This window comes from Lepidothrix coronata, unplaced genomic scaffold (genome assembly GCF_001604755.1).
Source record: "Lepidothrix coronata isolate B3197 unplaced genomic scaffold, Lepidothrix_coronata-1.0 Scaffold141, whole genome shotgun sequence".
Taxonomy (NCBI): domain Eukaryota; kingdom Metazoa; phylum Chordata; class Aves; order Passeriformes; family Pipridae; genus Lepidothrix; species Lepidothrix coronata.
In genome coordinates, this window is record NW_016690321.1 from 2,050,335 (window position 1) to 2,062,485 (window position 12,151).

General features: G+C 51.1%; 1 protein-coding gene across 1 annotated transcript in view; it reads left to right on the forward strand.

Annotated features, from left to right (window-relative positions):
• Positions 1–11,966, forward strand: part of MKL1 (megakaryoblastic leukemia (translocation) 1) — a 48,892-nt gene extending 36,926 nt beyond the window's left edge. The window contains exons 6-14 of the mRNA XM_017827659.1: positions 571–746; positions 1,194–1,349; positions 1,863–2,113; positions 2,437–2,608; positions 2,888–4,003; positions 5,183–5,296; positions 7,112–7,288; positions 7,652–7,712; positions 8,144–11,966. Of these exons, the coding sequence (XP_017683148.1) occupies positions 571–746; positions 1,194–1,349; positions 1,863–2,113; positions 2,437–2,608; positions 2,888–4,003; positions 5,183–5,296; positions 7,112–7,288; positions 7,652–7,712; positions 8,144–8,637 (2,717 nt within the window). The 3' untranslated portion in view covers positions 8,638–11,966. The remainder of the gene's footprint in view (positions 1–570; positions 747–1,193; positions 1,350–1,862; positions 2,114–2,436; positions 2,609–2,887; positions 4,004–5,182; positions 5,297–7,111; positions 7,289–7,651; positions 7,713–8,143) is intronic.
• The last annotated feature ends 185 nt before the right edge of the window (positions 11,967–12,151 follow it).

The following is a 12,151-nucleotide window of genomic DNA, read 5'->3' on the forward strand; positions in this document are numbered from 1 at the left end:
TGGCCTAAAAAACATTGGTACATTACACATGTACACTCATGTGAATTTACCTACTGGGCATGTAGATAGACAAAAATGTTAATAACAATCAGGGCCATCACCACTTAATCCATAGCCCTTTTTGCTTGTAAGACTAGAGGACAATTTGGGATTCTGTCTTCCAAGACAGAAGAATCCAAGAGAGATTCTACCTTCCCACACACAGGATGAACACCAAAGAAACCATAACTCAACCTTACACTGTCTGACCCTCTTCTTCTTTGGTGCCATGCCACAGAGCTGGGTTTGGGCAGAGTTAAGTGTCTCTTCTTATACTTACTGATCTTGTCTGGCTAAGAAGCAAGGGAAATGGTTCCCCCTAGTCTGCATCATTTTATTCTACTGGTAGCAGAGGTGAATGTGAACACTTAAACCTGATCCAGTTTGGGCTCTGTTCTCTCGTGTTCAGTTGGTGCTTTAGGCACAACTCTCTCCATCACATCATTGTCTTTGTGAAACATCGTGTCCATCGTGTCAAGTGAAGTAATTTCTTGTTCCGCTTTACAGACATGTTGATGTTTGTGTTTTTAGTTGGACAGGTGAACTACCCAAAGGTTGCAGACAATTCCTCCTTTGATGAGGACAGCAGTGATGCCCTCTCCCCGGAACAGCCAGCCAGCCATGAGTCCCAAGGGTCTGTCCCATCACCGATGGACTCTCGGATTTGTGAGCCTCTCCCTAGCACCACTGGCACATCACTAGCTCAGGTGAGAATGTGGAGGCCTCCTGCAGTGCCCTGGAGCTTCACTGCTGAGGATCCTAAAAAGTGAGACTGAGGGATCCTTAAAAGGTATAGTTTGTGAGATTTCACATGGGGTCTTGGCTCCGTGGGGTGTTGGTGACATGCTCTGCCTATTCAGAAGCCCTTGTTATGGTGTCAGGTGGGGAAAGGGATGATCATTGCTTGGTGATATAGCCTCTGTGCAACTGATGCTGGCTGGCAAAACTGGGAGATACAAGTGTGGGATTTTGTTTCCTTTTCTGCCCTAGGAAGTTGTGCTGCTTCTCAGGGACAACTGAAGCAGTGGGTTAAAGGAGTCTGATTAACGATTTGAAGCCTGTGCTCCTTCCCTCTAAGTGGACACTTCCTGCACTCTGTTAATCTATTTCCCTCCTCATAAGTGTACTCATTATGCCTTTTTCTGTCCCTGCAGGGTTCATCCCAGTTGCAGATTAGTGCAGACTCCAGTGAAACTCTTTTCCTACCTGAACAGCCACCCCCGCCTCTGCCACCTCCACCTCTTCTGCCCCCTAGTCTTACCAATGGAGTGGCTCTTACTGCTGCCAAGCCCCCACCAACACTCATTAAGGTACTATTTTGGCTGATTTCTTCATTGTTGTAGTCTAAAGGAAGATAAGGTGGTTACTCTGAAGCAGGTTTGGAGTTGGAAGTATTAGACTAACAGATGCAAAGGAAGGAAACTTACTTCTCACTAGTGTCTTCCTCTGACACTAGTTGTAACATACTTAATAGGGTTTTCTGCTCCATGATGTATTCATCTTCTATAAAATGGGTGCTGAATGCAAAATGTTTTGAATCAATCTGAATCAGTGTTATCCCTAATTAGAGTCGGTGAGTCTGCACTGGATGAGCAAATGATCTGGTGTGCTGGGAAAGCTGACCTGCATTATGGTGCAGTGTAAGCTGCTGCCGGTGCTGTGTCTACAATGTTGCCTGAGTTAGAGAAGCATGGAAAGACCCTCAGGTCAACAAACTGGAGAATTTCAAAATGAAAATCCCAGTATGTGTTCTGGTTTACATGGGGTGTTATGTTATATCAGTGTTTCCATTCTTACTTGCTTCCTCCTTTTCTTCTAAATAGCAAAGCCAGCCCAAGTCTGCTAGTGAGAAGTCTCAGCGCAGTAAAAAAGCCAAGGAGTTGAAGCCGAAAGTCAAGAAGCTTAAATATCATCAGTATATTCCCCCGGACCAAAAGCAGGACAAGGGAGCTCCTCCCATGGATTCATCCTATGCCAAAATACTGCAGCAGCAGCAGCTCTTTCTCCAGCTTCAGATCCTCAACCAGCAGCAGCAGCACTACAACTATCAGACGATCCTGCCAGCCCCACCAAAGTACGGGTCCGCAGTGGCAGCTCCGTTAGGAAGCACTTGGTTCCCCAGTAGTGTTGCCAGAGATGTGATGTTTTTGGTGTGAGGTGTGGCCACTGGGTGGGCCTCAAAAAGGGCCAGTGCCAGATGAATCAGACAAAAGTAGTTGAAGTGAATTGGTTGGCACAGCAAGGGGTATGGATATAGGTGAGGGCATTGGTGTGCTTTAACGTCTAGGGCAGCAGCAGTGACCCAGATGTTTCTGAACTTATATGATTGTTGACACTGAGGGCCTCCAGTGCCTTTCCACCTTGGTTTTGATGTCTGTGTCTTTTATTTTCCTGTAGGCCTCCAGGGGAGCAGCAGAGTAGCGCCAGTGCCCCTGCCGTGCGCAATCTCTCTGCCACAGTCAGCAGTGCATCTTCAGGATCCTCTGGTTCCAGTGGGTTGATGAGACAAAACAGTAATGCTGCGGTGGGCAAGCCTGGCCCTCTCCCTGCCAACCTGGATGAGATGAAGGTAAATGCCCTGTGAAGCTGCACAGCCCCTTTTTTGCCATTGTCAGCGGGCAGTACTGAACAATGTTGCTGTCCCAGAGCAGGGCTGAGGTGGACTGACAGGAGTTAGTGACAGCAGCTGGGATTGCTACCCTGCAGTCTGTACCCGAGGTGCAGGTTTGATGGCCTTCAGAAGGATCAGTTTAGTCCTTTGTCTTGCGGCTCTTGTAGCTGTTGATAGTTGTTTGGTTAGGAGTGTGTGTTCTCTTAATGTTGCACTCTTTTTTCCCCCCTGCATCAGGTAGCAGAGCTGAAGCAAGAGCTGAAGTTGAGGGCCTTGCCTGTCTCAGGCACAAAGACGGACCTGATTGAGCGTCTCAGAGCTTACCAAGAGCAGAACGGTACAGCCGGCCAAACAACCTCCGCTCCCAAATCCAGCACAGCAGCTGTCCTCACAAAAGCTGCTGAAGTGGTGGTAGCCTTCCCAGCTGCCAGGCTGAGCACAGGGACAGCCCTTGTCACCACTGGCATTGCACCAGCAGAAGTAGTTGTGGCCACAGTCACAGGTGGCAGCGTGATGAAGTTTGGCAGCACAGGCTCGACTCCTCCTGTTTCTCCAGCTCCTTCTGAGCGCTCACAAATGAGCACAGGGGATGAGAACTCGGGCACTGGAGATACCTTTGGAGAGATGGTGACCTCACCCCTCACTCAGCTCACCTTGCAGGCATCTCCAGTGCAGTTCCTGGTGAAGGAAGAAAGCACCAAGTCTGCCTCCTGCAGCATAAATGCAGCACCCAGGTCAGAGCGGTGTAGCACTGGTAACAGCAGAGATGCAGAAATTAGGGACAAAGACCAGATGCTGCAGGAGAAGGACAAGCAGATCGAGGAACTCACCCGCATGCTGAAACAGAAGCAGCAGCTGGTTGAGATGCTTAGGCTACAGCTGGAGCAGGAGAAGCGCTCTCAGCAGTCACAACTGGCCCCAACGGCTGCAGGAGAAGGAACAGCCCTCGCCTCCAAGCCAGGAGCATTTGGCACCCAGGTCAAGAGTGAAAATGGTTTCCTGAGTTGCCAGTTTGCGAAGCAATCCAGTGGCCAAACAGACCAATTCAGCCCTGCACCACCCGCTAGCCAAATGGACACTTCAAATCCAAGCCCAGTGCCAAAGAAAGCCGTGATGGTGAAGCAGGAGGTGCCAGCTGCGGAAGCAGAGCCGTTGTGCCAGTCCCACAGCCCGCGGCTTTTCCTTGGCCAGCAAGGGAGCGCCCTAAGCGACCTCATCAAGGGCACCCCTCCCCCCACCCTCATCACTGACTCCACAGGGACCCACATCGTCCTCACCGTGACCAAGCAGAGCACCGAGAGGCAGGGCCTCTCACCCCACGGAAAGGCAGGGAGCAGCTGCCCGGCCTTGCAGGTACGCAAGGGTCAGATCCCATCGCTCCTGTGGGCAGTTGGATTCCTCTCTCCTCTTCCCACTCCTATGGCTGAGGTTACCATAGGATGGTAACTTACTTAACAGGGTGGAAATTCAGTGCAGTAAAAATACTGAAAGGGCCGAGTTGCTTGCTATGGTGGCCAGTGTATAGTGGCTTTGTAAAACAGAGCAGTGTAAGCAGATCTTCAGCTAAAAAGACTGGAATTTGACAATGAGCTGTGTACAGCAATGCACGATTGGCTATATGCATCACAGGCTGTTCAGCATTCTTCCAAACACATGGTTCTGCCTTTTGTCAGGCAGGATCTCAGGCTTGGATGACAGGGTTTGCTGCCACAGTTCACTAGTTTTTGAAAGAACAACTATGCCCATGGTACTAAAACAAGCAGAGTGTATTTCACCTCTTGTCCTTTACTGTAGAGATCATAGCTGGAGTGATAGATGGGTCACCTTATCTACCAAGAGCTGAAATCAGACCCTGGAAGCAGACAGTTTGCCTTTTGGCTGCTTTTTGTTTTAATGCTTGTCAGTATTTCAGTGTTAACAGTCTTTCATCAGAGGTGATTTACTATTCCCCTGCTGGCATGAGCTCACCACTTAACAGAAGTGTTCCAAGCGTTTCTTCCAGGAAGGGATAAATATGCCCAGGTTTTATAGCATAAGTCAAACCCCAGCATCTTCCATGACATCAGAGAAGGTTTTCATTCTCTGCTGGTACATTTCTTGCACTTTCTGCAGAGCAAATGGCAGTGTCTGCCATCAGGGATGGACACTGAGCAGGCTACGTTTGCTGCGTAGCAGGTGAGATGCCAGGCAGCTGTCCAAATACCAGCATCCATTGTCACCCTTGATACCCCAGAATATATAATCTGAACTCCAGCTGTGCTCCAGAAGGGCACAGGTCTTGTGTCAGGTCTGTCAGCCCTCAAGACATGTCATGGGTAGCCCAGGGATTTAGACTGGTACTACCTCCTCTTTTAGGAGTCTGAATCGCACCCCAGTCTGATTTCTCTGCTCAGTGAAACAGAACGATTGACTGAATTTTCTAAAGAATGAAGAGTGGGGAAAAACAAACTTTATAAATCCTTCAAGAAACAAGAGCCCTGCTCCATGTTGTGCCTGGGGAATAACCAGTTATGGATACACTTTCCTTTTCAGAGAGTACAATCATCACCTGCTAAAACTCCCAGCCAAGCGCCGTGTCAGCCACCTGCAAGCACCCCCCAGCAGCCCCCGCAGCAGCAGCAGCCCAGAGGACAAAACCAATCCAAGGTAGCTTGCTGTCTGCTCACTTTTTTCCTTGTTTGTGTTTGCCTGCTGCCAGGATTTGTAACACAAGGGCAGATACCAGTGGGTGTTTTAAACAAGCATCGTTTGTGGATTAAAAACAACGAGAGGCCAGAGTGGGCAGCCTTGGTTTATAGAGGTATCCCTTACTCCTGAAGGAGTGCAGGTGAACTGAAAAGGTGGCTGTTGCATTGAGAGAGGGTGGTGTGGGCAGTGTGCCTGCTGCTGAAAGTGCTGTGTGAGCTCAGAGGGGTAAAAGGGATGTGACATTTTACCCTCTGATACTGCTGAGCATGCTGTCATTTCCATTCTCGTGCCTTGAGCATGCCTGTTAATTACCTCTCTGTGAAGTGCAATGCTGCTTCAGGAAAGAGAGCACCTCTGACTATACCCCTTCTCCAGGTGATGGCTGTAAAGAGGATCTACTGTACACCTCCTCCCTTTCTAGCCGGCCTAGCTGTCTCTCTAACGTGTAATTAAGATATAGAAAGATTATGAAGAGTTTTTAGAGCTTGGAGGATCACTTCTGACTCTATTCCTGAAAAGGATTTGAAAACAGGAATCATTTCTAGTGTAGTCAGAGTGAGATATCTACTTTGCAAAGGGTGAGTGCCTTGTTTGCTTTGAGACATTTGAGAAAGTGCAGAAGGCAAGGGAAGGCACCTGTTTTCCTCAGTCCCTTAGCCTGTGTGTTGCAGAGGCATCCGTGGGACTCCCCCAATCCTTTTGCCTCTATGCAAGGTCAGAAGCCAGGTCTGCAGGTGGTCATGGGGCAGCTGCTCCACACCATATTTTTTTTCTTGGCACCTCCAAACCTGCAGCCTTTCTTATCCAATGGTTTCCATAAATAGTCCCTAAAAATTGGTGCTTTTGGCAAAACCGGCTCACCTGCTGTGTCAAAAAAGGTACCCTCCCAGCATGTCCCCATGGCCTGTGTCACAGTGATGGTTTCCTACCCCTCTCAGAAAGAGAGTGGAGCCCAGACCAGCTCTGCCAGCTGGAGCCTGGCATCCCTCCTCTACCTGTGGGTCACAGAACAGATGAACAGCTTTTCAGGGAAAACAGGACGGGAAAGGGCATCAACACTTACACGTGTTGGAAGTGGCATTCAGCAGCTGCCCAGGGATCACTGCTCCAGGCGTGCACGTTTCAGTGTGGGTCATGCATAACTGCTGTAGAAGCAAAGGCCTGATCCTTGTTTGAACTTTTCTTATGGGCAATTGTGTGCTGATTCATCTGGTAAAGCTGAGTCACAAGCACCACTTCCTGCAACCCTTGGGGTTTCCTTTGGAGCTCTGGTGCTGCTGAGTGCTCTGGTGCTCTCCGCCCAGCATTGGGCTGTGAAACTTGCTGCCTAGTGAGGCTGGCTTGTGTTCCCAAAGCAGGCACTGCAGGGTAAAAGACAGGCCCTGGATATATTGCACTGAGTAGGCTGAACACACAAGGGAAGTGCCCCCTCTCTCTCCGAAGTGCTAGAGGACTTCCCCACTTGGACAGATGGGGCTCTCCCCATCCAGGACCAGCAAGGTAGTGGTTTGTGGTGTGGCAGCTTTAGCATTAGAAAAATCAGCAAAAGATTTCCAGCTGCGAGTTGAAGGGGAAATCTTGTCTTCCTTCCCTACAGCCAGGGCATAGTGCACAGAGTCCAGGGAAGAAGGCAGACTGCTGAGAGTAGATCCGTGCAAACCTCTGTGCAGCACTCACGAAGCGAGGGGTGATGATAGCCTCTCAAAGCAGCTGTGAGACAGGAGTTGATGTGGACTTTTCCCTGATCACCCCTTCTGCCTTCATTCTAAACAGCCCTCATCACAGCCCAGCTCTCCTGCTGCCCCTTCCCCATCCCAGATGGACCTGGAGCAGCAACAGCACACGCCGCTTTTTGGAACTCCTCCACCTGCTCTTCCTGTTCCCTCGGTCCCAGTGAAAGAGCCACCACCAAGCTATGAAGAGGCCATGAAAAAACAGCCAAAGGCCCAGGTGAGATCAGTTGTTCTCCCTGGTTTCCTTGGAGAGCAGATGAAAAGATGCTTAGTTTCCACTGATAGGGAATGGAGACATAACTGCACCTTCCCAGTTAAATTCCTTCCGGAGGGTTTAGGGCAGACCCTAAACTGCAGGTAAAAATTCCAAGCCACTCACTGCCAATTGCTGATCATACTTTCCCAGCCAGTAACAGCCTGGGGTTATGGAGGACTCTGGTGCCATGCTTTGTGTGCTCATTCTTGGTAGATAACAGCCCCATCCCTGGAGTGAGGGAGGAGAACCAGCAGCCAAGGGTGTTGCTGGAGGTGGAAGCTCCCCTGGTAAATAGGAAGCTAATCCTGCATTCACTCTCCTCAGGAGAATGGCTGTTCCAGCCAGCAGATGGATGACCTGTTTGATATCCTCATCGAAAGTGGAGGTAAGGAGACAAAGCCAGCATTTCCCATAGTCTCTGGGTCTGAGTCTGGGGATTGTAGAGCACTGAGGGGAGAGTCTGTCATGGCCCCAGTCTTTTCTCCACTGTCCCTTGCAGTGCCTTTAGCATGGGCAGTAGTCATTAAGGCACTGAGATGCCAGTCAGACATTTGGTATGACTGTGATTCTCAGTGGCTCTGCTGCATCAGATCTGGGCACATGGCTTCTGAGATACTGGACTGAGACTGAATTCCTCAGAGGTGGGCTGAAAACTACCTGTAGCAAGGCAAGCACAGGATGAGTTTCCTTATCCCGCTGGTGGTCAGTGATGGCTCAGTCTCAGGGGGCTCCTGTGGCCCTGGTGGGTGGGAGGGATCCTTCTGATGTTCAGCCAGGCTTTTCCTCACCTGGCCTGCCTGGTTGTTCCCTGTACAGAGATTTCTGCTGACTTCAAGGATCAGTCGTCCCCAGCTGGGAAAGAACCACCTGTGGCCTGCTCCCCACCGCCCAGCAGCCACCATTCCTCAGAGCTGGTGGTGCCAGCGTCCTTGGGGCAGCCGGTGCTCGTGAGCCGGCTGGAGGACTTCCTGGAGAGCAGCACCGGCCTCCCACTGCTGACAGCAGGCCATGATGGGCCGGAGCCCCTGTCCCTGATTGATGACCTCCACAGTGAGATGCTGAGCAGCTGGGCCATCCTGGACCACCCGCCTTCACCTATGGACACCTCGGAATTGCACTTTGCTCACGAGCCATCTGGGAGCATAACCCTGGATCTGGCTGAGGCTAACTTGGACAGCATGGACTGGCTGGAGCTGCCAGGGGGGCCTGTCATGAGCCTGGCTCCTCTGAGCACCGCAGCTCCCAGCCTCTTTTCCACAGACTTCCTTGATGGACACGATCTGCAGCTGCACTGGGATTCTTGCTTGTAATTCTGTGAGCAGAGACTGAAGGGAATGGGAGTGGGAGGGCACAGGCATGCAGGGGGAAGAGGCCAGTCAACCAAAAAAAACAAACAAGGTCCCAGTATTTGTACTCCTCCCCTAACAGTGTCCTTCCTGCATGAAGCCGGCAGTGGGCCAGGCCAGGGCAGGGAGAACTGCTGCTGCAGGGGGAAGAAGCTGCAGGAGCTGTGGGGCTGGCGGCCTCCTGCCCACTCCATGCAGCCTGACCCAGCCCAGGTGAGAGCAGAGCCAGCAGCCCCTCCTCCTCCAGGCAGGAGCAGTGATGGCAGTGCATTGCAGCCAGGAATGAGTTCCCTCACATGGGACAGAGCTGGGCCTGAGCTGTTTCCAGAAGCAGCACTCTGCACCTTTCTGGGATTGGCAGATGAAGGGGGTTGTGCTGCCCCAGCATGGTTGGTCTTAACGGTTGATCTTAACGGCTGAGGAAGGGGATCCTACCTCTGGAACAGGACACAAAAGCAGGAGAGCTGGCTGGGGATCTGGAGTGGCTGCCCTCTGCACCATCTGCTGTCTGTCAGAGGAGGGTCTGATCTGCCACAGGGCTGTGAGGAGCTGGGCAGAACAGGCACCTTTTCTAAATGTAGCCAAAGGGAACCAGGGTGACCCACCAACCTGGTAATGTCTAAGCTGGTTTCCCAAATATTGCTGAGCTTTGCAGAGGCCTGACTGCCTGCTTGCTTCACTCACCTTGGGCTGCAAAACAGATTTTTAAGGTGCTAAAATGAGGTCTTTATATGTTAAAACCGCTGTCAGTCACACCCCATTGCCCCCAGCTTCCACAGCACTTGTGACATCCCCAGGTGAGCAGGGCAGTCAGGCTGTGGCAGGGGTAGGGACAAGAAAGCGCCTGCGTGCCCTGGGGAGCTGGTAAGGGGCACAGCTGGCAATAAGCAACATATCATTGGGGGCCACGTGCAATCTGTTCTCCTGCCTTTGCTGTGTTGGTACCTCACTGTAGCAGGTACCCCAGGGGAAAGAAGCAGCTGGGGATAGATGTCAGACCCAGTAGGTGAGAAAGGGGAAGTGGCACTGCAAAAGGGGGGTTGTATGGCATGGCACAGGTCCTGGCTCAGTAGTGCAACTGTGAGGGCCCCTTTCTGGGGAGAAGTGCAGGCCTAAAAGCAAGTACTGGACAGCTGACCTCTGCTCTTCCTTTCCTCCTGTCCCATGGGGTAAAAGGCAAAAGTAAATGGCATCTTAGTGTGAGCTGATGCCCTGTGTCCCTGCAGGGCCCCGGGCTGGTGCCTCAGGGTAACTGCTGAATGAGGAGTGGGTGGACAAGCACCCCAAGCCCCCCAGAGCCATGATGATACTATTCCTTGTGCAGGGAATAGTTAAATTCCTGTGTTAGTAGTGGCTCATGGCCATACTGAGCAGGTGGGACATGGCTTAGGTGGCCCCATGCAGCCACCTCACTGCACAGCTGTCCCAGCTTTGGCACTAAGCTGGGTCCAGGCTGCTCTGGCTCAGTGAGGTGGGGGAAGCCATAGCTTCTGAAATCATACACACCGAGGTACTGACCCTGCTCAGGCAATGAAAGGATCAGCCACCATCCTCAATATCTGCTTGAGGATGCTGTCACATCTTTCCCTTGCACTGGGCTGCAATGCTTCCTGCTGGGGAGGGGTAGCTGTGAGCAGCCACATGCTGCTCCCCTGCACCTTTGGTACATGGGTCTCTTCTCAGGGGAGGCTGGGCCACAGGAGTGTTGGTACTTCTGCTCCATGGAGGAGCAGGTGAATGCCAGCCCTGCATGATGTGCTCTCCCTCAGCCATTAAACTGGCAGCTGGCTGTAGTCATGTCTGTTTGAGCTGGGAGAAACTCCTGCTTTCCTGAGCCCTATTTGCTTGTTAACTGCATGGGGAGCCACTTTCTTAATCATTTGCAGGGGGAGCCTGCTGGCAGCTTCCTTCCTTTCTGCCCCTTTCTCTCTCCTCTACCCCCCCCTCCCCGAGTTGTAAGCAAGTCAGAGCCTCTTATCTGCCTCCCTCAGTGTCTGGGCTGGGGAGGACACTGTCCCCCTTCCCCCTAGGCTTTCTGTTGTTCAAGCTACAGCATCACATCCTAAAAGTCAGAATAACAGAGACTGGTGGGCACCCCTTCACTCCCCTGAGCCCTCCCTAAATTCTCTCCTGGTGCAGCCCTGGTGCTGGCTGGGAGCAGTGAGTACATTAGAATTGCCTTGCAGAGCTCCCACCAGCTCCCCCTGAGGGTGGCTGCCCAGCCATGGGACCAGGTGGGTGCAGGAGGCAAGGGTTTTCTTAGGAGGGCAAGTATGGGTGAGGTTGGGAGGATCTCTGAAATGCTAAGGGGAAAAAGTGAGGCTGCCTGTTTGTCAAACTCTCAAGCAAAATGAGGTTCTTTTAGCCCCCAGTTGCAGTAGCCCTCACAAAAAACAGCTGTGTGATTTCCTTCATACAAATAATTACAAAGCTGCAACCAGTAAATAATGAAATTATCAAAGTGCAATGAGCTCCTAGAGGAAGGTAGGAGTGCTCCAGCTGCAGTCCTGGCCTGTTACCAATTTACCTCTCCCCTGGGGTTGCTGGTGAAAAGACTGAGCATACGGGTGCTCCCTTTCACCTTTACCCATCCACCTGTCCTGCAGGTGTGAAACTGTAGGAAATTAGTGCCCCTGACTTTGCCCAACACACTTGGATTGGCCGATGGGCTGAAAAACCTCAAGGAGCCCAGACGATACAGAACCATGACCTCATCTCTGGAGGAATCCAGCTGACCTGCCAGAGCCTCTCTGCACAAGGGGCTTCTGCCAGGAGAGCAAGTGATAACCCTGTGCCTGAGGGCAGAGGGGAAGATGGTGCCTCAGCCCAGGAAATGTTAGAAAGTCTTTTCCCCAAGCAGTGCCCAGAGCAGGCTTGCCCAGTTCTCTGCTTTCTTACTATTATTTGTTTGAATAATAGTTCAATAGTTCTTTGTCAGAAGAGGTATTCCCCTGGACATACATTTTTGCACCCATTGGGAAAAACGAAGTCTGATGTTCTGCCTCTACCTTGAATGTAATCCTGAATCTTTCTGCTGTAACCACTACTTGTTTGTAATGTGTATTTGACTAGCACGCACTCTCCCTCTTCCACTATGCAGCAAACGGCGAGGGGTGATCAGCACCATCAGAACTGGATGGTGTTGGGGCATCAGATCCAGAGCAAGTTTTCAACTGGAAAAGGATAAAAGTGACAAGTTAATGGGGGAGAGAATCGATCTTTAAATTGAATTATTTTTTCAGTTACAAATATTTGAAATAAAAAATCCATTTTATTAAAAAAATTCCAAACAACCACATGCTCAAAAACTTCTCTGCTATGCTGGTGGGAGGCCTTGGGGCCACTCTGCCTTTTCCAGCTAAGGGTGGGTTATCCCTCTGGGTCTTTCTCAGATGTGAAAAAAGCAGCTTAAGTGGTGGTGCCTCATCCTTCTCAGCTGCAGGGAGATTCCCTCAGTGTATGGAAATTACCTACCCTG